Source organism: Triturus cristatus, chromosome 7, assembly GCF_964204655.1.
Source record: "Triturus cristatus chromosome 7, aTriCri1.1, whole genome shotgun sequence".
In the NCBI taxonomy this organism is placed as follows: Eukaryota; Metazoa; Chordata; class Amphibia; order Caudata; family Salamandridae; genus Triturus; species Triturus cristatus.
In genome coordinates, this window is record NC_140590.1 from 42,627,272 (window position 1) to 42,654,559 (window position 27,288).

Below are 27,288 nucleotides of genomic sequence, written 5' to 3' on the forward strand. Positions count from 1 at the left end.
GGCAAACGCGACAAGCTGAAGGCGCTCTGCCGTTTGACAGCTTAAAAGCATCCCGCTGCCTCCTTTAGTAACGTAAACTTTTGTACGAATTGAGTGAGACCCATGGATGATTTCAGTTGTGAATACCAATGGACGTGGAGAGGTTGATCCATAGGCGAATACTTTGGTAGTGGTGGGCCTCAGGGTAGGTTGTGCCAGTAGGGCAGTGGTTCCCAAACTTTTTTGACCTGTGGCTCCCTTGACCTAACTGGCAGTTTGCCGCGACTCCCCACCATTTTTTTACCGGTGGGGGGGATATAAGCCCGACCTCAGGAGTACTTTCCAGTTTTCTCCCTGAAATTAATTGGATTGAAGCAGATGAAGGAATGTAAAAGCGACAAACTACAAGGCCAAGAATGCACTATTAAAAGCTAAAAAAAGAGTCAAAGAGCAGCTATATGCGTGCCTGTTCTGTGCATTATAGGAAGCTTGCATTGCTGCAACCTCTGCTGTATCTGTTTTATGGTCAGTTAATGACGCTTTGTGAAACTTTCAATAATAAAAAAGCCTGCTAAAAACATCTTCTATTGATTCCCTCATCCTTTTCGTTTCTCCAGCTCTTGTTGCTGCCTTTCCTCTTCAGAAATTCTTTTGCTCCCCCCTCTCTCTGCCTTTATGTCCTGTTTTCCTTCTCTTCCCCTTTGATTCTTTCACACTTTGTTTTACCCCCGTGTATTCCTTCTTCCAGCTGCTGCTTGTTTTCTCAGACTGAAAGTCTTGGTGTCACTTTTAGTTTCCTGTATTTCTCATCCCTCTGCTGCACTCCTCTTCCCAGAAATAAAACACATGTGGCCCAGTCTGGGGTGATTTAACAGCCTCTCCGATGCCCAGTTTGCTGCAGTCTGAGCTGAACTTATATCAGCGCTGCGATGTCTCGTCCAAGGTAGTAAGGAAGCGCTAGCTAGTGCAAGCAATAGGGTAGTACCAGTTCCAGATAAGATCCTGATACTCATTTAATTTGGGAGGCCACTTGTACACCATACCTGCACCAAGAAAGTGTTGCGGTATAAGACTGTCATAAGAGAAATGCTACTGTTTGCAACTATTTTAATGTCAATGAACGTGAATGCAACATGTTCATCTTTCATACTGCATGGCAAACAAGAAAGATCCATAGGTACATACTGACATGAGCAGCACAATCTCTCTGAATAATTTATTGAACAACACAGCTAATCAAAGTAAACAGCTTCAAACATCACAGAGTTTTGAGATATAAAATAGAGCTTTGAAGTTCAGCCTTCCTTAAGCAATGAAGAGGGAATAGAAAATAATTTACTTTGACTGAAGATTTGCACAGAGGAGCAGTCTCGTTTTGGAGCTGGTGACTACAGTCTCTGTCACTAACATGGAGAAATATATGGAGGGAAGAATGAGAAACGGCATTCACTGAGGCTGAAAAGGAAACTGGTTCTTTCAGTTTTATTACATGCTTCCTGTCTGGCCTTGGCAGAGGGGCAAACTGGGGCCGGGCAATTAATCCTGGCTGCGATGCGGCCTATTTCCACAGCGAGTTTACCCACTGGAATTTATGGCTCGTTTCTTCACACGAAACAAAGTGCGGGAACAACAGCCAGTATACATAACTAACGTGCTGTGTGAAGTTGTATCTGTATCAATATTTGAAATCTTTCTCTTGATTGAAAATGTCATGAGTCTGTGTTTATCCCCCCACATAACTCTTGTTCCCCAGGAAGCTTTACTGCACCAGAAATGTCATACAGATGCACCTGTTTACGTCATTAGCCGCCCTGCTTATTAAGAATGCTGTCCTGTTCTCCCACGAGACTGCAGACCACTGCACATTGTTAAACAGTAACCGTTTATTTTTGTCCCTTTCAAACTCGACATGTCCAAATAAACGAGTCAATGAGAGAGCAGTGTCAGCCCTCTTACCCACTTGCAGTGATTAGTGAAGAGGGTCCCCAGAGGCGCTAGCAGAACACAGACAGCAATAACGCTCGTCAATCATGGCTGCGAAAGCGGAGGCTACGTGAAAGCACATACGCCCATAGGGGGCAGTGCGCTCCTGGACCAAACCATTATGAAGGAGGCATTTGCAACTCCCCCCTGTTTAGGTCTCGCCTGACCCAGCGCATGCGCTGGTCTGGCGAGACTTATTGAGAGGGCTCCAAAAAGTGCTACAAGGCCAGCCTAGAGCTACAGTGCATGTGCGCAGGCGCGCGCGCCGCGCTTTACCGCGGCCGCCTTGATGTTTGATCGCGATCAGTTTCACTTTCGCGGCCGCTTTGCATAGCCAATAGGTCCCGCTTTTGGGATCTTATAAGTATTTAGTTATGCAACTGTTGTATGGCTAAACACTTATAAGGTCCCAAAGGCGAGACCTATTGGCTATGCCAGTGCTTGTTTTTTGCTGCGGCTGGAATAAGCTTCACTTGCAGCCTTCAGGGTGAAAGGTAGGGTGACAAAAGATGCACACTTTTTTACGAGCCCACATTCTCACAACAGCACGATTCCAAGCTCCCTCAGCACACAGCCACATGGTATCTTTCCCACATGGTGCTCGGCACCCCTGCCTACTTGTAACGGCTCACCAGGGCGCCACGGCGCAAAATTTGGGAACCACAGCAGAAGGGTAGGTAGCATGGACTGGGCCATGATGTTTATGGATGCTCCAGTGTCAATCAACGCCTTCCCCTGGTGGCCACCCAGGAGTATGGTACAATTCGGAATGTGCTTTCGGGGGTATCCTTCCGGTTTCGAAGCATGGATCACGTGGACTGCACCTTCGACATCATCATCATCCATGTCGCCTTCATCCACTAGCATGTCTAACGCAACTAGGGCATTGACCTGTTTGGGCTTCTGACCCCTCAAGAGTGTTGATGAACGACAAACATTCGCAAAGTTGTTTTGTTTGTTGCATGTCATGTATCGCTTGCCTTGTGCAGTGCTTGTTCCTTGGTGAGGCATTCATAGCAAGTTATTGGTGCTAACGCAGTTTTATTGCATGTCTTCCTTATGTCTGGGGTATTCACCCCAACAGCGTTGACTGGTTCAGTCTTGATCTGTTGCTGTAGTGCAGCCTCCATGCGTGCTTCTCGCACTTTGGAGAGTACTTTTGACCTACCCATGGTCAACATGTTCACCATGGACATTCCCGGGACCTGAAGAATGTTCCCTCGGAGTTTGGACGAGGCACAACCTTGAATGAACTGGGCACTAATCTTGTTGTTTTCGTCGGGCAGGATACAGGTGCTTGCTAGCTCTCCTAGGTGGGCATAGAAAGCATCCATGGATTACTCAGGTAGCTGCCTGGCCTGAAGCAGAAGCAAACGTTCATAGTCAGGGTTTGCCTGTGGTTCGAAATAGGGTGTTAGGGCCCACTTTAGAGTCCTATACGTGCAAGTGGGACCGCCTTCTACAATTTACTTTCCCAGTTTGTGTATGGCTGGCCCACCCAGGAGTAGGAGCATAGGGCAGCATCTGTCTTTGTCAAGGTCTGTGGCTGCAAAGTAGGTTTCGAGACAATCCACCCAATCCATCCATTTTGCTGCCTGCGCAGATGGAGGGCTATTATTCAGAAAAGGCTCCACCGGGGGTATGGCTGACATGTTGGATGCACCAGTAGAAGAGTCAAGGGGCCTTTGAAAGAGAGTAGCACAGGTCACGTATCCCCTTGTCAGATGTGTGATGGCAGGATGCATTGCCTCTCGGTGCTCATGAGGTGTACCACACCGAGAATGTCAACCATTATATCCCACATGACCGGCATTCCTTGTGTCTATATGTGCTCACGATTAGAAGAGAAACAGAGACCACCAACCTGGGGCAGGTAAGAAGCACTGTTGGAGCCCACTGAAAGAAGATGATGACCTCACAACAGCCTCTGCAACGGGGGCACTGCCGTTGTTCATGAATGTTCAGCCACACGTCCCTCTGTACTTTGTTTCCTTGTGTTTTTTTTATGAGCGTGTCTTGGTTGCAGACTTGGGGAAAACTGAAGCACTGGACGCCATAGCTGAAGATTCGAGGAAGAACCTGAGCCTGTATCTTTAAGCAGGCAGTCACTCTTGCTGCCAGTGACGACAATAACCGAGAGCTGCAGGCCGGCCTCTTTGAAAGGCGGGGCACATCCAGCAGAAAGTTTGTGCACCGCGCGGCCCACAGATCCAGACCGGCACAGCTGACTGCCCTGCAGCCACCAACGAGCAGTAGTGCTGTGCACAGGGAACAGTGCACGCAACCCAGCAGCCCGTCGATCATACGGGAGACCACGGCAGATCGATCACCAGCCCTTCAGCGAGGTACAGAAAAATCTCCAGCAGACGCAGATGCCAACGCCGAGACTGGTCCGGACACAAGCTGTAGTGTAGTTCCTATATCCCTGATAGGCTTTGCGCATTGGAATAATATACACTATAGTTTTGACATAGGACTGAGGTCAGTATGTCTCTATCGAGTACATTAAACTTATTACTTGTGTGTGCCAGCTAACTCAGAGGTCACTAGAAACTTCTTGAATATACAAGAAGGGATTAGTTTCTGACAACCACATAAACATGACAATTTTGTTTCCCTTAGAGTCGGAACAATCTCAGAACCGTGAAAACAATAGATAACAGTTTCACTCAGTCAATCGTGCATGCTTAGTTTCTACAGAGTTACACAGAAATAGATAGACGGGCGTTTTCAATAAAAAGGGTTTATTGAACACTCTTATTTCTCATGCAAGAGATATGAACTGCTACAATCGTAAGACAGGATGCGAAGTACAATACGTACCGCGTTAGCAGTAAGATAAAATAATACTGCAATAGCATGGTTTGTTGCTATGACATATATTCATAAAATACATACATAAATAACACAGGCTAAAATGTGAATACTCATCTGATGCTTCTAAATAATTCTACCCAAGTCTGCCTAACCTAAGTGTAGAACGAGCTAAGAAGTAGGTGCTGTTTTCTAAAGTATAGCTAGCTATAGTTTTAGTTTTGCCAAGAGTTGCCAGAAGTTTCTCTAAGTTCTAGTCTGCTCCATACCTTAGAATGTGTGAGGTTGGAATCTCTTTCCGGGACTCGATATCTAACACCCCGCAAGGGGAGTCAGAAACACTGGAGCTGGATTCTCTGTGAGGGGGATGACAGCGTCTGGTCAGTGCGTCAGGTAGGAACTCGATCTCCTTCCGAACTTGTCGTGCCACACCGCAAGTAGGTAGTCGAACTGGACCGTACCGGAACCGTGGTTTGCCAGGGCAAGTGCAGGTATATTTATACCTTGAAGGTGTTTAGGAATGCCTGTATTGACGTAAAAGTCAGGCATCGGAACATCATGAATGAACCCCTAAGTAATAGATGTTCATGTATAATAAATGAGTTCTTGGAGAAATCAATATCCAAGCAAGGGAAATTCCTAAAGGCTTAAGAGTCTGGTTTTCCAAGAAATCGTGACGTGGATTGACGGATGTAGGAGACCATGCCTGTTTTTGGTTAGCATGGACAATGCCTAAATAAGGGCTGGATTTGTTATGCCTAAATAAGGGCAATATGGATTGTACCTATATAAGGGCATAAATCGGGAAACTTATATACGGAATCTAAATCTACACACAACAAAGCCACAGCTGACCCTCGGCACAGCGTCGGATACAGCAGGCAGCTGAGGCAGGAGGCGGGTAGGAGCCACCCTCGTTGCTAGTGTTGTGTGTGTGTGTTGTGAATACGTAGGAACGTACAGCCTATGTTGCGCACATGGGGAACATAGAATATGTGACACCACACAGCAATCTTGGTACATACTCTAAGGCAACGCCCTCAAGTACTTTTATTTTAAACTCCATGTCCCTACATCACGGGTTGTGACTATCGGGACTAATACCAGAGGGGTTGCCCACAGAACACCCCTGCAGGGGAAGTGACATGGGCTGACCAACTTCCTCGAACATAACATTCAGCTGCCCGGTACTAGGCCATGACCCCCTACCTGAGAGAAGGGTCTTCCCATGCCGGCCCGGACCTCTGCTTCTGGCTCTCTTTGAATGCTCCTGCCTCCTCCAGGCCAACAAAGCTGCTGGATTTCCCTCCGACCTCGCAGCTGGCTACTTGGATTCTGAAGTCAGCCTGCATTTGTTTTTCGCCCCCTTTCTCTTCAGGGAGGGGATCAGTGCACGGAACTGTGTCTTTTTGTGACTTAGTGAGGAGTTTTCCTTTTTGCTCGCTCCTGTGGACCTTTCATATTGAATCTTATCTTTGGGATGTTCATTCTTACGTTGCCCTTAGGAGGCTTATATGGAAGGGAATACTGGGGAGCTACCTAATACTTTAATTGCTACTTGCCCACTGTTTGTGTTTGTATGTTTTAGAGGAACGTGCTATCCAAGACCCTATCCTAAATTTGGTGTGCTACCTGAAAGAACTGTACCATTTACAGAACTGAGCGCTCCCCTGACATTGGAACCATTTTCAATTACCCCTTTCCCCTTCAATCAATCAATCATGTGCTTCTTAAGCACAAATACTCACCCGTAAGTGTCTCAAGGCGCTGGGGAGGAGGTGAGGTGCCGGTTCCAGTCCATCAAGGAGGAGGTCTATCGAAGAGCCATGTTGTGAGGTTTCTCGTGAAGATGGGGAGTGATGTTGTCTGTCTGAGGTGGAGCGGTAGGGCGTTCCAGGCTCTGGCCGAGAGGAAGGAGAAGAAGCGGCCTCCTGATCTGGTCTTCCTGGCGCGGGGGACCACGGCATAGGAAAGCTGGGCTGATCGTAGGGTCCTTAGGGGTGCGTGGAATTCGAGTCAGCTGTTCAGGTATGCTGGTCCGGTGTTGTGGGGGGGCTTTGTGTGCGTGGGTGAGAATCTTGAAGGTGATTCTAGCCTCGATGGGGAGTCAGTGGAGTGTGTGCAGGTGCTGGGAGATGTGGCAGTGTCTTGGTAGGTTGAGGACCAGTCTTGCGGCGGCGTTCTGGATGTTTTGGAGCTTGCGGGTGAGGTGTTTGTTTATACCGGCGTATAGTGCATTGCTGTAATCAAGTCTGCTGCTGATGAGGGCGTGAGTGACGGTCTTTCTGTGCTCAAGGGGGATCAATTTGAAGGTCTTACAAAGGAGGCGGAGGGTGTGGAAGCAGGAGGATGCGACAGAGTTGATCTGGTGGTCCATTTTGAGTTCGGAGTCCAGGATGATTCCGAGATTGCGTGCGTAGTCCATGGGGGTGGGTGGGCTTTCGAGAGCAGGGGGCCACTGGGTGTCGTTCCAGGCGTCGGGGTGTGGGCCCATGATGAGAACCTTTTGTTTTGTCAGTGTTGAGTTGTAGGCAGTTGCTTTTCATCCATTTTGCGACTGCTTCCATGCCTTCTTGAAAGTTGTATTTGGCTGCGTTGGGTTCGTTGGATAGGGAGGGGATGAGTTGGGTGTTGTCTGCCTATGAAACAATGTTGAATCCGTGGGTTCTGACGATGGGGGCGAGCTGAGCCAGGTAGACGCTGAATAGCATGGGGGTGAGGGAGGATCCCTGGGGGACTCCACAGGTGGTTGGTGTAGGGTCCGAAAGGAAAAGAGGGAGTCTGACCCACTGCGTTCTGCTGGAGAGGAAAGAGTGGATCCAGTAGAGGGCCTTGTCCCGGATCCCTGCGTCATGAAGTCTGCGTGTTAGGGTGTGATGAGAGACTGTGTCGAAGGCCGCTGAGAGGTCGAGGAGGATGAGGGCTACTGTTTTGCCTCTGTCCAGGAGGGAGCGGATGTCGTCTGTTGCGGCGAGGAGGGCGGTTTCTGTACTGTGGTTTTTTCTGAAGCCGGATTGGGAGGAATCGAGGATGTTGTGCTCTTCGATGAAGATGGCGAGTTGGCTGTTGATGGCTTTCTTGATGACTTTCGCTAGGAATGGAGCAGGGAGATGGGTCTGTAGTTTTTGAGGTCGGTGGGGTCCGCCGAGGGCTTCTTCAGGAGGGGGTTGATCTCGGCGTGCTTCCAGGCGTCGGAGAAGGAGGTGTTCGCTAGGGAGCGGTTGATGGTGTGGCAAAGCATGGGTGCGATGGTGTCGGCGGATCTGTTGAAGATGTGGTGGGGGCAGGGGTCCCCTTAGGGCTAATCACCCGCACTTGTATATCTGCAGTGGAGGGCTAACCTGGAGGTGAGAGGACTTGTATATCTGGAGTGGGGACTAGCCTGGAGGTGAGAGGACTTGTATATCTGGAATGGAGGGCTAGCCTGCAGGTGAGAGGACTTGTATATCTGTAGAGGAGGGCTAGCCTGGAGGTGAGAGGACTTGTATATCTGGAGAGGAGGGCTAGCCTTGAGGTGAGAGGATGGACTGTCTCCGTTTCTGCGGACCCTGGTTTGCAGGTGAGTGGGACCGCTCCAGAGGAACTTCGCCCCACACAAAGCCTCTGCCTTAGGAACACACTGGAGGCAACTAAAACGAAAGCCACCCCAAACCAGGTGTCCTGCCTGCCGCTTTCTGAAAACCAATAGCACATTCAACATCTCAGGTATGTTGGCCAAGGTCTATTAGCATGATTGCTTCCACATCAGTCTCGTAAGCAGTTTGTCTGCAGCCACCTCGCTGTAACAAGCAGCACCCCATCAACACTTTAGCCAGAGATGCAAAAAAATAAAAGGATAAAGAAAAATTCCAGTGGAATCAAATAAAATATATATACGAAGCACGTAACAAACTCAAAAAAATCCTACGTCTTCTTCATCAATTTATATATCTCAGAGAGGGAGATTTGGTGCATCTTTCTATTGCATCAGAGATACCTTAGATTCCAAGAGACTGCCTGCCCACAGCCCTTCTCTATAATTGTTCTACAATTCCAGGGCTCCTGCACATTTCTGCTGACTTCAAAAACATAACCATAAACAGCCTGTGCAGGGCTGAGGTGTCGTTTTCATTCGAGCTCCAACCCACAGTGCCTCACGACACAGTGCCTGTACTGAGACATTAAGCAGAACAAGTTCAGGCATCACACCTGCCGTTGTCCACATCCCTTGAGGAAGGCCCACGCAGCACACAGTGTGCATTCGCACTACACCCCTTACATCCAGCACTTAATGCACTGCACTTACAAGAGGGTGTGTGCACCGAGAACACTGTATCTGCCCGCAGGGAGGCGTCCTTTGCCAATGTCCCAATACTGCAGGACAAGAGCACACAGAACATGGTACTCATCTCCTCCGGTGCGCTGTAACACAGTATGGCCCATGAGCGCCACTGCAAAATCTGTATTTGCCACCAGGCGTACTCGACCAGAAGGAGGCCGTAAGTCCCAGCAGCTTCAGAGTTGACCTCTTTGAAATCCAAGACTGAAGGATCATAGCCTGAATGTCCTGGACTCTTTTCAGGACAAAACTGAACCAATGTAAGAAAGGCTCTGGAGGAAGGGGAGCCCCTGATAAGGAGTCAAGTGTGACTTCAGCACACTGATAGTGAACCACAAAGATGACAGGATGTTTGCTGCAGTCTGGAAGAAGTTGACGACTGCCTGCAGCAAGCTGGCTTCCAACAGACAGACACAGAGGTACTGGAAGACTGGCACCCCCTGATCACCAAAGGAGTGCGGCCGCCACCAATATCACTTTGGGGCTGCGAGTGGGTGTAGTGGACTGGGCAGCCCACTAATCTTAACAGTGGGGACAGTAGGAATCGCAGCCTCAACCCTAAAACTGGGTGCCTTGTGGAGGTTGGATTGGTTGGTGGTGCGGGACACCCATGCCGAAGCCGTAAAAGGTGTGATCGGGGTGATACGGCTGGCAAAATGGGGCGTGTTAGCCAAGGCCTGCTACGCTTGAACTGCTTGTGAGTGAAATCTGCCTTGCTCGGATGTCACTGTTGCTCAGATATAAATTAACCTTAAAGAAATAAAAAGACAAGACAAAGCGGGAACAAGTTGGTTTATTTAAACGCTGCGGTCGGGACAGTCTTGACAGAATGCTTATGTGAAAAGTTTCCCTGTGTATAGAGTTTTGGCTAGTTTTAGACATTTCTTGCAAGTACCATAAACTAATTGCTGCATTCTTAAAAGGCATTACAGTCATAAATAAACAAGGTTGGGCATCTTGGAAAGGACACAGATGGCTCTCAACCTCGGGGCAAGCTAGTGTGGGCCAGTGTGTATTTGTCCAGGTGTCCGGCATGAGGGACACGTGATCACTACGTGTGGTGTACATGTTGTGTCCTGATTGGCTGAGTGCTTCTATTATTTCACAAAAAAATTGAGTACTTCGAAAGAAAACCTGCCCAAGGGAAATGATACTCGGATACAGCAAGAATCCACTGTATTTGTTCACTAGAAAAAAAGCTTTTTTTCTAGAGACCCCTCACCCACCAGGGTTGCCCCTAGGTGGCATGCTTCATCATTGGGGTTCATCCCAATCCTCTACAGATTGAGGTGTGCTGCGAGGAGTACTTACTGGTTAAATATCAAAAAATGAAGTGGAGGGGAGTGGAAAAAGTGAGATTAAAAATGCCTAACTAGTGAGCCACTGTTTTATTCCCGTCCCTAGTTCACAAGGTTAAAATCAGGAGTGATTACTGGAAAAAACAGACCTTAATGAGTCTAGTTATCTCAGTAAAGCAGAGTCAACATGTTTCAAGCCGTTGCCCAATTGGCTCTTCATCAGGACTATACAGGAACCAGTCCTGTTAGTGCCACTCCTAATAAGTCCTTTAATAAGGACACACATGTACATACATGAATGTGCATGCACTCAATATACATATGATTTCGAATAATCCTGTATTTAGAATACGCTATACTATAGTGTCATGGTCAAAACCAGGGTCGAGGGACTGTGGTTAAACTTGTCAAGACTGCCTCGGCTCAATGAACCTACTTGTTCCCTGGGGACAGCATATTAATATGACACTAACGGGACTGGTTCCTGTATAGTCCTGATGAAGAGCCAATTGGGGATCGGCTCCTTACATGGCGTAAGGCGACATGGGTGCCAATGGCACAACCGATGAATTTGGTGGTGTCCAAGCCACAATGAATTGTGAACTTGCTGTGTCACAACCGTCCTGTATTTCCTGGGTGAGGACAGGTCAGAGGTCTTCAGGAACACCCGGGAGGACTTGAGCCACCGAATGCCAAAGGGTGCGGGAATAACACCCCAGCAGGCAGGTGGCATTTAGAGACTGAAGCACCAAGGTGGTGGACGAGAATATGTCTGCATCCGTTTTGAATCCCTGTCCGGGGCGTTGTTTGGAACATGTTGGGGTTAGTCTTGCTTGCAGGCACCCGCTCCAGCAAGTTTTCAGGGGAGGGGTGCCAAGCTGAAAATGCACTGTCATCTGGGTAAGGGGGATGGCATCATGCAATATATACAATATGGTAGTTAACGGGGGGGGATTAATGGTCCAGGCTTCCAAAAAACTATCCGTAAGGGACTTGTTAAAAGGTAAGTGAGGGGGGCGTGGTCTCACTGGCAATGCAGTAAGACGCATGCTGAGGGAGCTCCGGCAGGCCGCCGCGCACTAAAGCAATTATAGCGGAGCTGGGGGCCTTCTGTCGCTGAACCCGGGGGTGCCCTAGTTGCAGATGGTGAGGGGCACCCTTTGGCGAGCGGAAGATCGTGAAGGAGTGGCGGCAACAGTGCCTACGCTGCAATTCCTTGACCTGGTGGTTGGTGCGCCCGCCATTTAACGGCGCCCGGAATGGTGGTCCCCGACCTTGCGGTGAGGGTGGTTCCAGTGTACACCGGGGCCCCCTGACGCTCTCCGTCCCCGGAGGTGTGGGCGAGGCAGCAGGAGTGCTCACTCCAGGAGAAGAAGGCGCAGGCTGTTGATTCGGAGCACACGCTGACCCGGGGCCGCCATCTTACGCACCGCGCCGGTGGAACGCCTTCGGGCCTGGGATCCTGCTGGCTGATTCCCCCGGCCCGGCGGTGCCTTTCTCTGCTTTGACATTCGGTGGTGGCGCAGTGGACTTGTCAGAGGACGGCGGAGACGACCGCGGCAGCTCGGGAGACTCTCGGACCCCCGGGGGTCTGCTGCGGTGGCCGCCGCCATCTTGCCTGCGCAGGCCAGTTGAAACCGTTAGTAGCTGGCGCTGGATGGGGGGTAAGCAGCCATCTTGACCAGCGCAGCACCTTCGCCCACAATGAGGCCCGGCTATCGCCTTGGATCTCACGTATTCCTCTGACACCGGCGCAGGGCGGGAGGTGCCCTTGAAAGCGCCAGCGGCCGCCATCCTGAGGGTCGCGGACCGGGGACACGTCGCGGGATCGGTTGGACCCGCGTAGATCCTCCTTAGGCCGCGCTGACACTCTGCCCACAACAATTGTGCCGCGCCGTCCTGGTAGTGGCGGCGCGGCTCCCCGGAGGAAGGCAGGGACAGCGGGGGGCATCGCGGGTCGTCTGGCAGCCCGACGATCGCGCCTTCTGTCCGCCATTTTGTGGAGTGGAGAGGCCCGGACTACAGAGGCTGGTGGGGAGAGCTGGCCATCGCCGACACGTGGTGAGCTGCTGGTGGCTGGGAGGCCTGGCGGTGAGTGGCACTTTTATACGAAGGGCGGTGGCTGAAGCGGACCTTGACTGCGGGGAGCCCAGCGGGACTTTGCTTTCAGTGCCCTGCTTCTGTGGTGAGAGGGGGCCTTGCGCCTGGAGTTGGCTGAAGCCCGGGCCGCCTCTATGCGGGACTGTTGTGTACAAGTGGCCTGGGGATTCCCATAAAGGAGGGTTTCCTGGCGACTCTCCAGGTTGCTGCCTGTCCCCCATTGGATCGCTCCTGCGAGCCACCTGGCGCCCATTCGGCCTGCCTGCCCGGCCTGCCCTTCCGCTGGACGGCACCTGCCCCTACCCTTGGGGGGACACTTCCTTGCATCGCCAGTGGGTTGGGGACTGTTACTGCATCTGTGCATCGCCCCCAGCTGTTGCCGCTCGCTTTGCTGGACTGCACCTCTCCACTGACCTGGGAACTCTCCTGCATGAGGGCTCATCTGCGATATTTCGCCCGGCGCTGACAGTGTTGGGCTGCGACCTCCTGGGCTGCGCTTGTCTGGCGGCTCCTACTCTGGGGAGGTAAACGTTGGAGCTATCCCTGCCGGAGGGGTGGTGGGGTGGCTGAGCGACCTGGCTGAGTGACCCCGCTGGGGCGGTGTGCTGTGTCCTGGGGGTCTGGCTGCATGTTCTTGCAGGGCCCTTGTGTGCTTTAAAGGGCTGCTGTGGGATTGACGGGGGCTACTGGCATCTAGAGTGACTCTATACTGCGGAGCTGTGGTGGCGGCCTGAATACTAGGACTCCCTACTTGGCACTGTCTGGGCTGCCTGGGTCTGCGGTGGGGCTGCACACATCTGGCGGGGCTTGTGGCGGGGGACAGAGCCTCCAGTGCGGCCAGTGTTTTGCAGAAGCAGCAGGGGGTTCTCCGTTACCTGTTAGGACTTGACACCGGCTGTACAATTGTGACGCCAGTATGACGCGCACTAATAGAGGCAAAGACGCTCCAGGGCCAGCCCCTAAGGACAACTCGGTGGCGGCAATGTGGGGCAAGATGGGCCCGTCTGCGCCCGCTGAGGGGCAAATGCCGGCTGGAGGGGACTCGTCCCAGGTGACACAGGCCTTTATGACCTCCTTCATGTCTGAATTGAAATCTGAGATTGGCTCCCTGCGTACTGAAGTGCACTCCTGTGTTCGAGAGCTCCGGAATGAGGTCGCAGATCTTGGCGGACGAGTAGATGGGCTGGAAAAGACGGTTGATGCCTGGACGGAGGACCAGGAGCAGCTTTGGCAGCGCCTGGCTATCCTGGAGGACCAACACATAGAATTGCAACTGAAGCAGGAGGATTTGGAAAATCGAAGTCGCCGGAATAACCTCCGCATCCGGGGGGTTCCTCTCGGAGCGGAAGGGAAAGACATTATGACTTATGTGGCACAGCTGCTGCACGAAGTGTGGGGTGATGACGACGCCTCCCCCCCACGGCCCTGTTTCAGGCTCACTGGGTTTCTGGGCCTTCCTGACATTTTAACCAGGGTCCACTTTTTTACAGATAAAGAAGCTATTCTACGGGCGGCACGAACCAAGCAAGACCTCACGTACGAGGGGAACAAGATCCAGATTTTTCAGGACCTGGCCCCCACAACCCTGAGACGCCGCCGTGACTTCAAACCTGTGACAGATAAGTTGCGGAGCTTGAATATCTCCTATCAGTGGGGTCACCCCTTTGCCCTTATTTTTACATGGGAGTCCAGGCGTAGGGTGATCCGGTCCTACAGGGATGCGGCGCAGTTGCTTCGACTCCCCCCCTCACGGCCCGCCAGCCCCACTCGTCCTACGTCCTCTGCACGGGTGCCTGCTAAACCGACCTGGTCGACCGTGCACCGGCGCAGGTGCTCCCCTCCCTTCAACGAACAAGACTTCTTACAGGCTAAGCAGGACATTATAGAACACATTAGGTCCTTGGAAGGCGACAAGTCTGAATCTGGTCCAGATTCTCCAACCTCGTGATCAACGGCTCATGTACCTGTGATGGCTCCTGGAACCCTTCTCTGAGATCACTGCTCCTTCTGGTCTAGCACTTTCTAGTCGGACTTGGTGTATGGTGGGGGGGTCTTGCAGTTCCCCAGCTCCCAGCCTTTATTTCTTGTGCAAGGTGGCTAGAGCCGGAGCCCTCTACCTGGACGAACTCGAGAGCAGCGGACGACGTACCCCCCTCTGTTCCTGGGAGAGTGACGTCTCTAGGCTTGTCCGAACCCTTGGGTGTAAGCTGGCCGGGGATTGGAACAGGAAAATGTGGCCTGGTTGGCCAACGTTGGGTTCATCTCTTTTTATTCTCTGCTTTCCTACATGTCTTTACCTTTTCTCTTCCTTTTCTGTGGGCGCTAGGTATGGCGGGCGGTTGACCACACAGTCACAACGCGCGCTTGTTGATAGAGTAGACCCGTTCCTGCATTCCCTTCCCATTCCTCGGAAGCGCTTTCTACGATGGCATAATGGACTAACTTGGGACCTGTTCTCTATAAGGCTGTTCCTGGCCCTTCAAAGATACTAACCCTTAATGTCAAGGGACTTAACTCCCCCAATAAGCGGCAACAGGTGTGGCGCTATTTGCGACAACATAGTCCGGACATTCTCTTTCTGCATGAAACCCACCTGCTGTGCATAGATACCCCCCGCATGGCGCACCCAAGCTATCCCCTCCAATTCTGGGTCTCGCCGGATACCAAAACGGCCGGAGTGGCTATTCTCTGTAGAGCTGGAATCAGGCTGGGGAATTCCAAAGTCTTTCGTAGCCCAGATGGACGCTTCATCAGGGCGGAGGTGAAGGTGGGGGGACGCCTACTTACACTGTACAATGTCTATGCACCAAACCAGATGCAGGATTCCTATCTCTGAACACTGCTGCGGGAACATGTGCCACATGGCGAACCCTCCCTTCTTTTGGAGGGAGATTTTAACCTTGTGTGGGACCCTGCGATGGACCGTAGTGAGGCTTCTTCCAATGGGACTGAAGCCATGTCCTCCACACTACGGAAACAGATAACAGACCTTGGCTTGCTGGATGTATGGCGATACCACTCTCCGGAGGTGCAGGATTACTCGTACTACTCCCACGTCCACCGTTCGTACTCGCGTATTGATTATTTATTCATCTCACACGATACCGTGAGGGACACGTTGGGGGCATCTATGTCCAACATATCGCTATCTGATCATGCCCATGTGGAGCTCCTACTGCAGGATCTGGCCGCCTCTCCTGCCCACCCTCCGAGGTGGCGTTTGCCGTTGCATGTCTTGCGTGATCCGGCAGATGTGGAGAGCATACAGACTGCCATTGATTCCTACTTTGTGAGCAATGACCTTCCTGAGACCCCCTTTCAAGTGGTGTGAGATGCATTTAAGGCTACAAACCGCGGTCACATCAAATCCTTAGCGATTGCACGGGCACGGGAGGCCCGCTGCCTGGAGGACAGCCTTTCTAAGGACATTAAGGCGCTAGAGCAACAAGATCAGGGTCATTCTTCAATCACGAGTCGGCGACGACTTGCTAACCTCCGGGGTCAGCTCTGCGCGCTACGCACTAATAAGGCAGAGCGGTCCCTGTTAACCCTAAAACAACGATATTTTGAGGGGGGAGAGAAGGTGGGCAGAGTGCTGACGCAGCGCTTGAGGGCCCGTGCGGCGAAGGTCCACATAGCGAATATCCAAGCACCGGATGGGACCTGGGCCACCACGGAATAAGCTAAATGCAAGGCCTTTAGGGATAATTACGCTGCCCTCTATAAGGCGAAAACCCCCTCTCAAGTCCGTATAGATGATATTTTAGCCCAGTGCCCCTGGACCCCAATCCACCCACATCATGCCAAACAATTAGAAGACCCTCTCACGATGGAGGAACTGCGGGCAGCGTTGAAGGATCTACCTCTCGGGAAGACACCGGGGCAAGATGGCCTGCCATTGGTTTTTTACCGTATGTTCCTACCGCAACTCCAACCACATCTTCTGCGGCTGTATAACTCAATGGGCCACGGAGCATATCAGGTACCTCGGACTCCAATTGACCCCCACCTTGGACACTTGGACCCAGGTAAATTGGCGAGAATGCCGGAGGACTGTTTTGGAAGATTTGCGGGGCTGGAAAAACCTAACGGTTTCCTGGTTGGGTAAGCTAAATGCCGTAAAAATGTCAATACTACCTAAAATCTTATACTTATTTCAATGTCGCCCCACCCCTGTACTGCAACACTAAATACAGGGCCTCCAGCGAGATCTCATTCGCTTTATCTGGGGCGGACGCAGGCCGCGATTCTCCCACAAGTCCCTCATGTCACCGCGCAATAGAGGGGGACTAGCGTGCCCTAACCTCTTGGACTATTATTGGGCCTCGCATCTCCACTTTCTGTCGGAATGGATAGCCATTGAGAGCAAAAAGGTGTGGTTCCATATGGACAGGACAGTAACTGGACGTTCTACCTGGGACCTTGCATGGCATCATCGTACGGCGCGCTCATGCAGTGCATATATTGCAGTGCCTACCAAAACGGTTCTGGATATATGGGACACAGTTGCAGTGCGTAAGGGATTAACGACTTTTCCCTCCCCTCACACTCCTATCTCAGGAAATCCATCATTTCCTCCGGCCCTGCATCCACAAGCCTTCGCTAATTGGCTACCGGGGGCATGCAGGGTGATTGGCGATTTGTATGAGGGGGAACGCTTAAGACGTTTGCCCGGTGTCATGAGGACTTTGGTCTCCCGATGAACGCGGGATTACAATATGCGCTGTTGCGACATTGGGTGTCCTCACCTGAGATGCAACAGGCCGCTATCCGTCCATTCACCCCGTTTGAACGGCTGGTCCGTTCCTTTGATGAATCAAAGGGCCTTATCTCCCGCACATACCAGATCCTACAACATCCTCCAATCCTGCCTCCGCACCCATATCAGCGCCAATGGCAAGCAACGTCAACCACGGAAATCACTTCAGCACAGTGGCATCGCCTATGGCGAGATATCCCTAGGCTCTATCGCAGTATACCGCAGAGGGAATGCATATAAAATCATGACGTAATGGTACTATACGCCTACTCGCCTGCACAAAATGTTCCCTAACGTGTCCCCATTGTGTTGGAGATGTTTGAAGGCTTCTGGGGATTTCATGCACATCTGGTGGGCGTGTCCACTCTTGACCCTGTTCTGGAAGGAAATCCTTAGCCATATTAAGGAGGTACTGGGTTTTCCGCTGCCTGAATCTGCCACCATGATTCTTTTGCTTGACAAGGGGAAACCCGTAAGGTAGGAAGGACCCAGGGTGCTTACTATTTTGAAAAACAAGAGGTCCTTCAAGAACAATGCATCATGCGATAAATATAGACCAGAATCGGCTCTATATCACTTATACAATGCCCAGCCGGACATTGAAGTTTTAATGATCAAATAGAATTAATTTCTGACATACAGTTAGAATGTAGAGTGGGACACAGTCCTGTGTCCTTACAAACTAAACAGAAAGTGCAGACAATTAAACACAAAAAACATACATCAGGCTGAAGAATGAAGCTTATAGCCAGTACGAAATACAAGGGCAAGCTTTCTTAAAGGTACAGTAACATGCACAATTTTTAACAAATGCGTTTAAAATGCATGTTTGTACATGGGGTCGACGACGTTTCGATCTATTCAACCAATACATAGATCATCATCAGGACTAGAAAGAGTAAAAGCCTGAATTTACAATTCCCAATTCAGAACCGAATCGCTCCTAGAGTAGTTTGCACAAGGGTCCAATTAAGGAGTTGCTTGCGTGGATCAGCCAGGATATTACCAGGGGTTCAGCTGAAAACAATAGTTCGCTGTAACAAGTTGCGGGAATTTGAGGGAACGACCAACTTCCCAGCAAAGCGGCCTGAGAATCCAAGGTCCGCCAGCATCAAGGGGACTGTACGATCGCCAGTTGGACCAACGCAAGCAACTCCTTAATTGGACCCTTGTGCAAACTACTCTAGGAGCGATTCGGTTCTGAATTGGGAATTGTAAATTCAGGCTTTTACTCTTTCTAGTCCTGATGATGATCTATGTATTGGTTGAATAGATCGAAACGTCGTCGACCCCATGTACAAACATGCATTTTAAACGCATTTGTTAAAAATTGTGCATGTTACTGTACCTTTAAGAAAGCTTGCCCTTGTATTTCGTACTGGCTATAAGCTTCATTCTTCAGCCTGATGTATGTTTTTTGTGTTTAATTGTCTGCACTTTCTGTTTAGTTTGTAAGGACACAGGACTGTGTCCCACTCTACATTCTAACTGTATGTCAGAAATTAATTCTATTTGATCATTAAAACTTCAATGTCCGGCTGGGCATTGTATAAGTGATATAGAGCCGATTCTGGTCTATATTTATCGCATGATGCATTGTTCTTGAAGGACCTCTTGTTTTTCAAAATACCATGATTCTTTTGGGCCTTAAGCCTATCAATCTGAAAGCACTTACCCACAGCGATTGGACTATAGCACTTCATATGCTTGGGGTGGCTAAACAAACTATAGCGTTGTACTGGAAAAAAATGGAATCTCCCCCAATAGCTGCTTGGTACACGCGCTTATGGCATGTGATAACTATGGAACTTTTTACAGCGCGATTACAGTCACATGACACACGCTTCACTGCTGTTTGGCGACCCCTAATCCAGTACCTCTGTAAAACAGAACATGCGCGTTACTTACCCTCCAAGCTTAGAGCGCTACGACTTTTTGAAGATGCCATACTTCCGTCAGATCCCAATAGGCTCCTTGCGTAATCAGATCAGTCTTCGGAGATGTCCCATATGGCAAGCCCCAAGACAAGCACTCCTAACATCATGCGCTGCTGCGTACGTATTCCTGTCCATCTGCCTAGCCGATTTTGATACTGTCCATTTCCTCTCTCTTTTCCCCTCTTCCTTTCTGGCCTTTCTCTGTCTAGTCTCTACTATCCGCTTTGGACGGGCCCCTCGCCGGAGTTCCTATTGTTCTTGTTGTTGTATTGAAAAGGTCCCGACACATCACATAACACTCTAATACTGCCATATATGTTTTGTTACGCGGCCGGCCCACCAGGGGTTGTAGGCGGCATGCTGTGTTTTAAATTGTCTTATGATGCCTCCACATATTTTTTAAAGAGCCTTGGATGAAACGCGGCCGGCCCTAAATGGGTTGTAGGCTTAACGCTGTGTCATTGTGGACCTCGGTTCCCTTTTGTTCATAAGAAAACGGAAAATAAAAAAACATTTATAAAAAAAATAAAGGTAAGTGAGACTTAGTAGATGTTTACCACAGTTGTAGGAGTTCTGTAAGAATATTGGTCTTGACCTCCAAAGTCAGGAGCTGAAGGTTAAGGACTTTGGCCAACCCATGCATTACCATGGCATAAGAAGAACTCTCCACAGTGGCAGGACCTTGGGGGTGAGAAGAACCACAACTCAGAGGAGGTATCATGGCCATTAGCCTCTTGTAACTCATCAAAACCAAATTTCTTAGTGGTATGGCTGACCAATCTGATCACTTTTTTCGTAATTGTTTTTCAAATCCTTGCTAAACATGGAATACAGAGTATGTGTGGGTTGGGTGGATGAAGCTGCACCTTGACAGAGGTCTGGAGTAGCCTGAGTCGAACCAGTGCCAACTTGGATTCAGAGAGTTCAACAGGTATCTTGTCTTCCAGCAGTGATGGAGTAGGCAGCAGTATAATGAAACAAGCAGCAGTTGTGGCTCTACGATACGACTGCCCCAGACCTTTTACAACACAATAGTATTTAATCAAATGAAAGGATGGCAGCCCCAATGAAGCAATAATGTCATATATTTGGTATGAATGCAGTCCATCAGTGAAGAGCCTTTGGTAATGGGCAGGTGTATTTCCACAATGAAGAAGGATCATCCAAATCAGGAGACATTTTTCAAGCACTTTGTTCCGGATTCTTCCTTTAATTTTCCAAAACATATCATGTTATTCCTTTTTTCTTTACAAAGGTCAACATGTACAACAATGGCCCAGCCAATGCATTTCATCCCCATGATGAGACGTCATCAGGGCCTATAAAAATATACACAAAAACAATTTACAATAAAAACAATTAAAAACCCTCTACTTGGTGATACCAAATAATCCAAAAATAACAAGTAAGCATGATTTTAAAAAGAAACTGCAGTGGTCAACCGACTTTATACCATCATCTGGAATAAAGGGCTTGAAATAATTTCCTTGTCTTGATGCTCCTTCTCCATCGATGAACTCGGCATTGGTGTCGAGGTTCCGGGAACCAGCATGAACCTTGACCCCGGAGGCAGAGTCAGAACTGTAGCCACAGAAGGCCTCATGGTGTGCCCTGAAAGTCCAAGCAGCGCCGAGGGCAAACACGCTGGTGGTATTCCACAGAAGGCCTCATGGTGGGCCCTGAAAGTCCAAGCAGCGCCGAGGGCAAACACGCTGGTGGTATTCCACAGAAGGCCTCATGGTGGGCCCTGAAAATCCAAGCAGCGCCGAGGGCAAACACGCTGGTGGTATGCCACAGAAGGCCTCATGGTGGGCCCTGAAAATCCAAGCAGCACCGCGGGCAAACACGCTGGTGGTATTCCACAGAAGGCCTCATGGTGGGCCCTGAAAATCCAAGCAGCGCCGAGGGCAAACACGCTGGTGGTATTCCACAGAAGGCCTCATGGTGGGCCCTGAAAATCCAAGCAGCGCCGAGGGCAAACAGGCTGGTGGTATTCCACAGAAGGCCTCATGGTGGGCCCTGAAAATCTAAGCAGCGCCGAGGGCAAACACGCTGGTGGTATTCCACAGAAGGCCTCATGGTGGGCCCTGAAAATCCAAGCAGCGCCGAGGGCAAACACGCTGGTGGTATTCCACAGAAGGCCTCATGGTGGGCCCTGAAAATCCAAGCAGCGCCGAGGGCAAACACGCTGGTGGTATTCCACATGGTGGACTTCTCGGCTCAGTGGGGCCTGAAGGCAACGATCCAACCAGGTGGCGCACAGCCTCACTGAACTCTATAATCTGTTGAGGAATAGTGGATGGCCCTGGAAACTCAGGCTGTGCAGTGACAAGTTGCGCGATAGGCTCTGACGTCGGCGGACGTCGGGAGTAAGATTGAGATGTATTACAATGCCGACTCACCATCTCAGGGGAGAGAGAGCGGCGTGATGGGCAAAATTCCTCTTGGATGTTTTGTGTTTTTTCTTCGACCTAACCAACAACTTTGATCGAAAGGAAGACTCACTCCTAGAACGACTCCAAGGACTTCTAGATCTGGAACTGGACCAAGATGGAACTTTCAACTTAGAGCGGTCCTGTCAATGAATTTTCTGGTGTTTGGCGGTATAATTTCACCTTGAGGTCTCATCAATGGCAGTCAGTAATTTTACCAGGGAGGGAAACTAGGATGGCGGGGGGGACACACATACACATACACCTCACGCACACCCATTCATTCACAACACTAACAAATACACATACATTCATACAAACATGTACGTACCAAACAAAAAAACACATAAAACTTACCTCAACAGCAGCTCTCCAACAGGGAAGCCTCGGAGGCCCCAGGAGGATTGGAACCTTAGGTCACCCAATGAGGGAAGGGAGCAGTCCCAATCTCGTCAAAGAGTGCGATAGGGACAGTGAGCCTGCTGACCCCACCCCACTCTGTGACGAGGTGTCACTGATTGACACTCGGCTCTGGGCACTTCAGGGCTTAAAACTGAAGCGCCCAGTTCTCAGACAATCGGTGACGCTCCCCTTTGTTACGAGGGGGAGGGACTTGAGGCATGTTTGCCGGTCACGCCCACAGGGCTGCGACATCCTCAGCCTGGCAAAGTTCAGCTTAAGCAGCCAGGAGCCTGTGCATTTATCGCATGTCTAGCTCCTGGCTGCCTCACCTGAACCAGGAGAGTGTTTGTCAGACTGACGTTTGTTCAGCCTGCCAGACACTCTTTTTGCCTGGAAACAGGTGGGTGGGCGTGGCCCTCAGCCTGTACAGAAAGGGCGCTGTTGGTTCTCGTATGTCCCTTTGAGTTTATTGATGTGAAACTACATGCAGTCACTGCAGGTCTTAGAGTCATGAACAGTGTCTACCACAGACATTTGTTTGTGATTGCCCACAAAAGGTGTAGAACTTGCTGTTTTGGGAGGTGACATTTCCCTTGCACACTGTGTTACAATTTTTTTAGGTAATCAGCATCTCAAAGAGAAGAGAGGTAGCTTCAGATCAGCGCCTGGTTGAGCGGAAAGGAAATTACGTCAGCACGCAGGAGTAGCAACAATATAGGCTTCGCAAGTCCTTTCCGGAGCGGAACAGCATCAATGTTGAACCGCATGGGGCCCCCTACCTGTGCATGAAGGTAATGCTGCAAAGTTTCCGGATAATGTCCGACACCTCAAGAATCTCTATGGAACAGGTCATCCTCTGAACGGCAACAGACAGTCCCTCTCCCTCCATATACATTCAGCTGTTTTTATGAACAATCTCTTCACGCCCCCCACTCCGCACATATGCTTCGACTAGGCTGGCAGTCTATTCAACCAAATAAGGCCTATGTACAGAAGCACTGCCAGCACAAAGTAGCAAATCTCAGGTTCCATATGATATTATTTTTAATTTTGTGATGAAATAATGTTATGTTTTACCAGTTTTATTCTCATTTATGGTATTGTTCTCTGTACTTTTATACATTTTGTATTGCAAAATAAAGTTCCAATTGATTGATTGATTGATTGATTGATTGAAGTCCCATATGAGGAAATGCCAGCTTTAGCCATACCCCAATCAGGAAAACAAACTTATGCTCAAAGGAAGATCCTTCCAGAAATAGAAGCCTTGAAGACTTAATAGAAAATAAATACACTACTTCACTGTCTATTTCAGCCCTTGATTTTATTAAGACAGGTTCTTGAGCTCCGATTATTGACAAGGTACACATTTTTTCAGATTTTGTACACATGGGAACACTTATGTAGAGTTCAACAGAAACAGCAGAGAATCTCCTTCCTTTCTGTTCATCCCTAAACACATAAACAATTTCAGATTTACACAATGTGCAAAATAATGTAGTTAATGAAAGATTGGTACAAGTTACAAACCCAACCTCAACCACTGTGACCAAGAAAGAATCCAGAACCTTTGAAATGTACTTTCCTGTAACCAGAAACCAGCTTTTGGGTGGGGTCCTTCTAGGACTGTGAACTAAAACCAGCTTCTGATTACTCAAAGGACAGTAACCTAGAACTGGAGATTGGTGATTCTCCACCGGTGAAACCAGCTTTTGATCATCTTTCAGCACTGTGCACGGAGACCAGCTACCGATAATCTCAAGGTTGGCAACCAGGAAATAGCAATTGGTGATCTCAAGCATAGTAACTAGAACATGCTACTGGTCATCTCAAGTGTTGTAATCAGGAACCAGCGCCTGGTGACCACAAATGTTGTACCCGGTAACTAGCCATTGGTGATCTCAAGAGCTGTAACCAGTAACCAGCTACAGATGCTCACAAAGGATGTAACCAGTTACCAGCTGCTGGTGACCTCAAAGGTTATAAACAGCTATTGATGATCTCAAGGGTTGTAACCAGGAACCATCTTAAGGTGAGTCTCCACCACTGTACATGGAAGGAGATCACCTGCTGATCCTTCATAGTTGTGACCAGGAGTTGCGACCAGAAAATAGCACCTAATGATCTTGGTATATTGACCACAGCACAATCTCCAATGGACGACAAAAGGACTGACATCAAATACAAGCTTTTTGTTATGTCCCAGGACTGAGACCTACAAACAGTTACAACTGATGCCTCAGCACCGTGAACTGAGACAAGGTGGAGATCCCTTAAGTTTGTGAGTGGACGTCAATTTCTGACAATGTCCAAGGGCTGTGACCAGAACCCTAATTCTAGATAACCAGTTTCTGATGATGTCTCAGGATTGTGTCCAGGCGTCAGATTTTGAAGACGTCACAGGCCTCTGACCAGAAACCAGCTTCTGATTATGTTGCAGGACAGTGATCAGAAACCAGTTACTGATGATGTTGCTGGACTGTAATCAGAAACCAGCTACTGATGATGATTCAGGGTTGTGATCAAGGACTAGCTTCTGATGACCAGAAACCAACACCTGTTGATTCTCCAGCACTGTCAACTTAAATCAGATATTGATCTCTGAGAGCTATGATCTGAAACCATGGTTATTTTGGTTGTAATGAAATGCAAGTTTCTAATGATATCTTGCCACCTACTAGTCGTCACCAAATATCTGCCTTTGGTTATCCTTTGAGCTCTGACCAACACATGATATACACTTTTGTATTTTTGACCTTGTCCTTGTTTCACTAAGATAGTCATGGTCTGCTAGGAATGCACACGGATTTTATACTGACAAACACCAGTGAATACCATGTTCACAAAGCACATGAGCTGCTGAGTGAGGCTTCTGAATCTGACATTACACCGTCTTGTGAATACTGCTGATACTGACATATAAAGTGCATATACTGCAAACTGATTCAGTGGTTCAATGATGGGAGAATAGTGCACCTAGTACCAGTAATAAGGTATGTCTAAAAGGACTTTCCTTTGCATAGTCAGACGGAAGATGGGGAATCTTATGATCGATCAAATAAAACACGTACAACGTGAACCTGAAAAGTGGATGCATAGCAGCAGACATGTAATTTGACATGGTTGTACTTTGTTTGCATTTGTAAAAAGCTAATGGTGCCATAGACACTGTGTGCCCGCTCATGCCATCTCATCTACATCACCTCTACGATCAATACAGTTTCATTCTGGGGAAGACCCAGGACTCAGGGCTTGTTTGCTCCAAGAGTGCCCCAGCAGAAGTGGAGTAGGTGGGTGTGGCCAATACCGGGCCCTGCTCCAGCTCCTCTGATGGTGGGAAGGAGGAGATTGGGAGCTGGTAGCTCTGTTCCGGGAACCACCAGTGCTCTCTATTGTGAAAGTAGGCCCCCTTACATATGCACCTTTGTTCCATAGGATCACCAGAGGATAAGGGTTCCCTAATCAAGGAAGATCTGGGGTCCCATGACGCCATGCAATCTCTGCAAGCTCTGATGTCAGCTACTTGTCTCTTGTCTCTCAGGATTCCATCTCTGCTCCAATGGACTGAGGCAGAAGTGCCGCACACATGCTCCTTCACTTCAGAACCATGAAGGTACACTTCCTTGGGATGCTGCAGACTGGGGTGATGCTGAAGTATACTGCTCGAGTTTCGCTCAGGTACTGGGTTAGCCCATGGGTCTTTGTCCAGCTTCTGGCACCCAAGAGGCAGTGATCTCTCACACGAGTGAACCAAGTCAAAGGCTTTTCTTACAGTCTTCTCTCCACCTCCTATCTGCGTCTTACTACTCCAGTTACTAGTAACGTCATTAAAAGAGATTGGATACTCCTGGCAAATGCTTCCAAGGCTCTTACACCCAGTCTGGGGCTGCCAATGACTTAATACATCTCGTGTAGGCTCTTGGGTGTCTTCTCTTGTCTTCAGCCGCCACTGTGTTTTCGGGCTATACTTTCTGTGTCTGTGTAGGGTGGGTTGATGGAGGGGGAACTCACAGGTGTTTGGACAGACATTAGAGTTGCTATTGTTGCTGAACTGTGACGTGTGTATTGCTGATGAATCACTAATCTTAAAAGGAAGATTGTAGGCTTTGATTCTCTTGGTACCCGGCTGAAAAGTATCGGGGTTTTTTTCTGAATTGCTCCTCCCATCCCGGACAGTTCGAGATGACTTCACAGGTGGAATACTTTCTTTAAAAAGCTCCGTACTTCTGGAAATCATGTGTGGATGATCCCCATTCAGAATGAGGCACTCCATGTTTGTTGAAAATACAGGCCTTGAGTGATCCAAGCTCCTTGGAAGCATGGATGGAAGGTCAGAGTTTATAGGTGATGTATTGAAATGCTGCCGGTGGCCATGAATACAAAGCTCTTCAAAGAAGTCTAGGTCCTCTTTTTGGCTCTGGGATTCTTCATCCTACAATAAGATCAAGGGATAAACATCAGGCACTTGCCCTCAGTGCTTTTGCAATGTACATGGAAATAAAAGAGGCTGAAACATTCATTATTATACTAGACCAGCATGACGATGCCTCATCTCAACCAATATACATACACAGAACCACAGAGTTGATCAGAAACTAAACAGACAGATGGACCATCAGCAAGAGGAACCCAAACCAACCAAACACAGAAAGTACCTCAACAAGTAGAAACCCAAACCAAGCAAACAACAAGCATTTGCAATGCAATAGGTCTCGCATTTGCGAGAGTTTGAGCTATTGGCATTGTAAATGACGATGAATTTTATTTATGCGTTTGAAAACCTGCAATCTGTGCGTAAACAAGCACTTTGTACTTATAGTCCTTGCTTATGAGAAACAAAGCTGGCAGTCTCTTTTACTGACAGCCTTGCTTCTCGTAATTAAGAATTATAGGTACAAAGTGCGTGTTTATGCACCACTTGCAGGTTTTCAAAACAAATTAATAAAAGGCATTGTCATTTACAATGCTGATAGCTCCAACTCTCGCAAATGCGAGACCTATTGCATTGCAAATGCTTGTTCATTATACGTGCACCACAAAAATAACACTTAGCACCAAACATTTGTAGTTTGTCCAGGACATTAAGAACACCCATAGCTCGGTGCCTGGAAGAGAGAGAAATAAACAGGAGGGGGAGGGAGAGGGAGAGGGAGATGTAGAAAGAAAGAAAATAAGGGACAGAAATTAGGAATTACAGATAAGGACAGAGAGAGAGATAATGAGAGACAGGCAGAGCAGGACAAAAGTCAAAGATAAGGAGAAAATA

General features: G+C 49.1%; 1 protein-coding gene across 1 annotated transcript in view; it reads right to left on the bottom strand.

The window, feature by feature from the left end:
- Positions 1-23,340: 23,340 nt before the first annotated feature.
- The window catches only part of PRR19 (proline rich 19), a 164,520-nt gene continuing 160,572 nt past the window's right edge, over positions 23,341-27,288 (bottom strand). The window contains exon 3 of the mRNA XM_085615581.1: positions 23,341-26,454. Coding sequence (XP_085471707.1) covers positions 25,234-26,454 — 1,221 coding nt within the window. The 3' untranslated portion in view covers positions 23,341-25,233. The remainder of the gene's footprint in view (positions 26,455-27,288) is intronic.